Source organism: Capra hircus, unplaced genomic scaffold, assembly GCF_001704415.2.
Source record: "Capra hircus breed San Clemente unplaced genomic scaffold, ASM170441v1, whole genome shotgun sequence".
NCBI lineage: Eukaryota > Metazoa > Chordata > Mammalia > Artiodactyla > Bovidae > Capra > Capra hircus.
This window is the reverse complement of record NW_017189685.1, coordinates 1-6,347: the sequence shown is the minus strand read 5'-3', so window position 1 is coordinate 6,347 and position 6,347 is coordinate 1. Positions and strand designations below refer to the sequence as shown.

Here is a 6,347-nt window from a genome sequence, read left to right as displayed (position 1 = left end):
AACAATGCTGGAGAAGGTGTGTAGAAAAGGGAACCCTCCTACATGGTTAGTAGGAATGTAAACTGGTGCAGCCATTATGGAGAAGAGTATAAAGGTTCCTTAAAAGACTAAAAGTAGAGCTACCATATTGTCAGGCAGGCCGGACGGCTCAGTGAGGTGCACAGCACCAGGGACATGAGTCATGTTTCCTGTTAGCTGGGAAGAAAAGAACAGCAATCCTTGACCAAATTAGGAAGGCTTCCCGTACACACCAACCAGAGAGAGACAGGACACGCACTCATCCTGCCTAGCCAATCATGTAATGCCAGCTACTCCTGTAACTGAGACAAAGAACTGACTGTATATAAACCACCATATTCCTTTGTTCGGGGTCCCTGTCGGATTCCGCTTTGTCGGATGAGACTCGGACCCTAGCGCGCTAGAAATAAACTCCCCTCCTGCCTTTTTGCATTACTGTGGAGGACTTGCTTTCTCTCGGTCAGTTCGGAGATACGGGCTCAGTGCACAACATTTGGGGGCTCGTCCTGGATCTCCGTCCCACCATGGGGGAACAACTCTCCTGGTAGAAGGGGGCCACCTTGTTAGGAGGTAAGAGCTCTGAGCACCGGTGCTAACGTAGCAGAGGCCTAGATTAAGTCCAGGGCCCAGTATCGTGCTGGGGAGGCATCTAGGTGTAAAGTGAAGAGGCAAGTCCAGCATAAGGCCGGGTCCCCGTTAGTGTACCAGGAGGGCAGCTGGCATGGAGGACATCCTGACGGTAAGACGCTTGCAAGCAGAAAAGGGGTTACAAGTGCTGTAGAGAGGACTGAAGGTAATATTGGAGTTGGAGTCTGTTTGTAGTGTTGTTTTCGTGTCTCAGTGTGCTGGCACTGTCTGTCTGTGTGAGTCTCGCTGTTGCTGTTAGTGTTCTCTGTACCCATGGGGCAATCTACTTCTATTTCGCTGTCTCTGATGACCGACCATTTTTCTGGTTTCAAGTCTAGAGCTCAGAATCTTTTGTTACTGGTGAAGAAAGCAAATTGGTGACTTTCTGTTCCGAGTGGCCCACCTTTGACGTTGGATGGCCACCAGAGGGAACCTTCAATCCCCAGATTGTCCAAGCAGTTAAAGAGCGGGTATTTGCTCCTAGTCCTGCCGGACACCCTGATCAGACTCCCTACATCCTAGTCTGGCAGGATCTAGTGAGGAATCCGCCAGAATGGCTTAAACCTTTTGTTCTTGCTCCTCCTAAACCCCCTAAACCTCCCCGTCCCTCTTCCTGAACCCCAACCTCGCCAAACCCGCAGGTATTAGTCATGAAGGCTTCTGAAGAAAAAGAAGGAAAAAAGGACGACAATCAACCAAAGCTGGTCTTCCAGGAATCTTCTCTGTATCCTAATCTGATAGATCTGGAGACCGAATTGTTCCCTCCCCTGTATGCGGATCCACATCCGCCCTTGCTTCCACAAGTTCCACAAGTTTCATCGGGAGAAGCCCGGAGGAGGGTGGAGCCCTCGGCTCCTCCTAGGGAAGGGGGCCCCACCCAGGGAACTCGGGGAAGAGCAAGGGAAATGGCCAGCGCAGAGGAAGAAGGCCTGGAAATTCCCTCCTCTACTGTTCACGCGTTTCCATTCCGGGCGGGGCCAGCCAGAGAGGGCGGGGAACGGACATATCAGTATTGGCCCTTTTCCACTAGTGATTTGTACAGTTGGAAAACTCAGTGCTTGCTTCGGCAGCACATATACTAAAATTGGAACGATACAGAGAAGATTAGCATGGCCCCTGCGCAAGGATGACACGCAAATTCGTGAAGTGTTCCATATTTTTGGCCAAGTAAAGATACAGAGACATATAGGGAGAAGAAGTTCACGTGAAAATAGACACAGAAATTGGAGTAATATACCTATCAATAGCTAAGAAAGAGGAAAGCAAGGATTTTCCTCTAGAGCCTTCAGAGGGAATCCTGCAAAACCTTGACTTTGGACAGTAAAGTGATAATAGAATAAATTCATTTTATTTAAAAAAAAAAAGAAAAAAAGAAAATTCAGGCTCCCTCTTTCTCTGAAAAACCGCAGGGTCTTATTGATCCTTTAGAATCTATCCTCTTTACTCACAACCCCACTTGGGATGATTGTCAGCAACTGTTACAGGTGCTTTTCACTACAGAGGACCGCGAGCGAATCCTGTTAGAAGCTCGGGAGAACATGCTGGGGGTAGATGGGAGGCCCACGATACAGCCTAACCTCATTGAGGAGGGGTTCCCCTTGGTGCGACCCAACTGGGACTTTGAACGCGCTGAAGGTAGGGAGCATCTCCGAATGTACCGCCAGATCCTTATGGCCGGCCTCAGAGCAGCCGCCAAAAAGCCAACTAATTTGGCCAAGGTAAATTCAGTGAGGCAAGAGCCAAATGAGAGCCCAGCAGCCTTCCTTGAAAGGATAATGGAAGCTTTTAGACAGTATACCCCTATGGACTCACAGGCAGATGAGTCACGAGCAGCAGTTATGCTAGCATTTGTGAATCAGGCAGCCCCCGATATTAGGAGAAAGTTACAAAAGATAGAGAGGCTGGGTGAACAGTCCCTGCAAGATCTATTGAGGGTGGCAGAGAGAGTTTTCAATCATAGAGAGACCCCAGAGGAGACAGAGGACCGCATTAGAAGGGAAGAAAGAGAATTTAGGGCTGAAGAAAACCGTAAGAACCAAAAAGAGCTGGCTCACATATTTTTCACCAGAGTTGAAAACAAAAATAGGTTCCAAAAAGGGAAAAAGCTAGACTCAAAGACTGAGGAAAAACCTGCAAGGCGTAAGCTTGAAAAAAACCAATGTGCGTTTTGTAAGGAGATTGGACATTGGAAAGATAAATGCCCCAAGAAAAACCTAAAAGAGGGGCCCCAAAATCCCAAGAACGAGACTCCCTCTCCAGACAGTCATATCCTCTACGTGGGTGAGGATAGTGAGTAGGGGGGTCAGGGCTCAATGCCCCTCCCCAAGTCCTGGGTAACTATAAATGTGGAAGGGAAACCGGTTGGCTTCATGGTGGATACGGGAGCTCAATACTCAGCCTTAAACCAAAAAGATGGACCCATGTCTAAAAAAAGTAGCTAGGTGCAGGGAGCAACCGGGACTAAGCGATATGGATGGACTATAAAACGGCATGTGAACTTGGGGGCCCACCAAGTGACCCATTCCTTTCTGGTGATACCTGAGTGTCCAGCACCCTTGCTGGGAAGAGATTTACTGTCTAAAGTAAATGCCCAAATTCATTTTGACCGCGGGCAAGTGTCAGTTTTAGATGGAACCGGGCATCCTCTTCAGGTCTTGTCTCTGGCATCAAAGGATGAATACAGACTGTACTTGCCAGAGGCCCCAGCAACAATAAGTCCTGAAGTACAGCCATGGGTTCAGAGATACCCTCAGGCCTGGGCTGAAACAGCAGGAATGGGACTGGCCAAACAGAGGCCCCCTATTATTGTGGAACTGAAAGCCAGTGCCACACCGGTGAGAGTGCGGCAGTATCCCATGAGTCAAGAGGCTCGGCAAGGAATTACTCCTCACATACAATGCCTCATAGACGCTGGGGTCTTGAGAAAGTGCAGGTCCCCATGGAACACTCCCTGCTTCCTGTAAAGAAGCCTGGGGGAACTGATTTTAGACCGGTTCAAGACCTGCGAGAAGTCAACAAACAGGTGAGTGATATTATCCTACGGTTCCTAACCCTTATACATTGCTAAGCAGCTTGCCACAGAGCTACGTTTGGTATACTGTTTTAGATTTAAAAGATGCCTTTTTCAGTCTGCCTCTTGCCCTTGCAAGCCAAGAGATCTTCGCCTTTGAATGGCAGGAAGACGGTGGTCAGACTCCTGTGCAGCTGACGTGGACTCAATTACCACAGGGTTTCAAAAACTCACCCACGTTGTTTAACCGAGGCCTTGGATGAAGACCTCCGTGAGCATCAGGTTAAGCACCCCTACCATTGTTTTATTACAATATGTTTGATGACCTTATGCTGGCAGCAACTACGGAAAAAGAGTGCCAAGAGGCAACAGGTGAACCTTCTCCCAAAACCTTGGGGACTTTAGGTTACAGGGCCAGTGCCAAAAAGGCCCAGATTGCCAAGGCAAGAGGTTACATACCTCGGTTATAAGGTAAAACAGGGCCAGAGGTGGCTAACACAGGCTATGAAAGAAACCATCCTCCAGATCCCTGAGCCGGCTAACCCTAGACAAGTGAGAGAATTTCTGGGAACTGTGGGATATTGCCGATTATGGATCTTGGGGTTTGCAGAAAAGGCCAGGCCCTGCATGAAGGGACCAAAGAAAACAAAGACTGGAAATGGACTGAGTCAGTGAAAACGGCCTTTCAGGAGCTCAGGCGAGCCTTGCTGGAAGCTCCTGCCCTTGCCCTTCCTGACTCATCTAAGCCTTTCCAATTATTTATAGATGAAAGGCGAGGGATAGGAAAAGGGGTACTAACACAGAAGTGGGGAGCTTGGAAGCATCCCATAGCTTACCTTTCCAAGAAATTGGACCCAGTGGCAGCCAGATGGCCACCTTGCCTCCGAATCATCGGCGGCCACTGCACTCCTAGTCCATGATGCTGATAAACTGACTTATGGACAGAGACTCTTGGTCTACACTCCTCATGCTATAGAGAGAGTTCTGGCAACAACCCCCCGGGTAAATGGATTTCCAATGGCCCGCTTGACACACTACCAGGCCCTGCTACTTGACACCTCACGGATTCATTTTCAAACGCCCCTGCACTCTAAACCCGGCTACTCTTTTGCCCAACCCGGAGGGGGATAGCCCCCCTCCATGATTGCGATGAGATACTGGCCGGGAGTAACGGCAATACGGAAGGACTTAACAGATATGCCACTGGATAACAGTGAGCTAATATGGTTTACAGATGGAAGGAGCTATGTAAAAGATGGACAGAGACGGGCGGGGGCCGCAGTGGTAGATGATTCTGGACGGACGGGACGATATGGGCGGAGACTCTTTCCCCAGACACCTCAGCACAAAGAGCAGAGTTGATTGCCCTGATTCAAGCTCTAGAGAGAGCTAAAGGAAAAAAGAATAACTATTTTCACTGACAGTCGCTATGCATTTGGCACGGTACACATTCAGGGCCCAATATATCGGGAACGGGTTTTTTTGACAGCTGAAGGAAAAGATATTAAAAACTTGCCAGAAATCCGTCGACTTCTGCAGGCTGTGCAGTTGCCTCGGGCTGTGTCAATAGTACATGTACCTGGACATCAAAAAGGGGACAGCCCCACTGCACGAGGAAATCGTACCACAGATCTGGCAGCTCGAAAAGCGGCTGATGAAGATTTTATCGGCTCCCGTGTTGGCAATCGGACTTCCACCCCCAGGTATGGGAACTTTGCCCCCAACCCCCGAGTATTCATCCAAAGACCTTGCCTGGATCCAGGAACGTCCCTACCTCCAACAAGGAGAGGATGGATGGTACCCGAGACTCCGATGGTTACTTGATACTCCCCTGCTCAGTTGGGACAGCAACTGTGTGAGCATCTACACTCATCTACTCATCTGGGAGAGAAAAAGACTCTGATTGCTTTTTCAAACTGCGCGCCTGAGATTCCCCGGCACCAAAACAACTGTGAAGAACATAGTCCATGTTTGTAAGGCATGTCAACAGATGAGGCCAGGAAAGAGGCAACACGCAGGACTGAGGTATTGGGGAGAAGGGCCAGGGCAGCACTGGGAAATAGATTCCTGAGGTAAGGCCAGTCAGGTATGGTTACCGGTGCTTATTAGTGTTGGTAGATACCCTTCTCAGGGTGGGTAGAAGCTTTTCCTACTAAGGGAGAAACTGCAATGGTAGTGGCTAAAAAGATTTTAGAAGAAATAGTTTCCCAGGTTTGGCCTGCAGGTGACTATTGGTTCTGATAATGGACCTGCTTTTGTGAGCCAAATAGTTCAGAGCCTTGCCCGGGTCTAGGGACAAATGGAAATTACATTGTGAATACAGCCACAGAGCTCGGGGCAAGTTGAAAGAATGAATCGGACCCTAAAGAAACTTTAACTAAATTGGCTATAGAGACTGGCGGGGACTGGTGACTCTCCTTCCCTTTGCCCTCTTTCACGCACGTAATACTCTTATCAGCTTAATCTGACCTCATTTGAAATTCTGTATGGGCGACCTCCCCTGTATGTCCAATATTTGAAGGAAAGAAACTTCCGCTCCTACTTTGGGCAATTCCAAGAAGGCTTTGATTGGCATTTGGGCAAAGTTGGGCATTCTCGCGCGTCTGGAAACTGCTCGGGAAATACATGTGGGTCAAAACAAAGGGCTATCCCTCACATAACATTCGGCCCGGAGATTGGTGTGGGTCAAAAG

At 48.9% G+C, this 6,347-nt stretch overlaps 1 protein-coding gene across 1 annotated transcript; it reads left to right on the top strand.

Moving 5' to 3' along the window:
* Positions 1-1,295: 1,295 nt before the first annotated feature.
* On the top strand, positions 1,296-3,143 carry LOC108634617. Its single transcript, XM_018044663.1, has 2 exons — positions 1,296-1,621; positions 2,006-3,143. The coding sequence occupies exons 1-2, from the start codon at positions 1,296-1,298 to the stop codon at positions 2,940-2,942; spliced, it is 1,263 nt and encodes a 420-aa protein (XP_017900152.1). The 3' UTR covers positions 2,943-3,143.
* Positions 3,144-6,347: the final 3,204 nt, after the last annotated feature.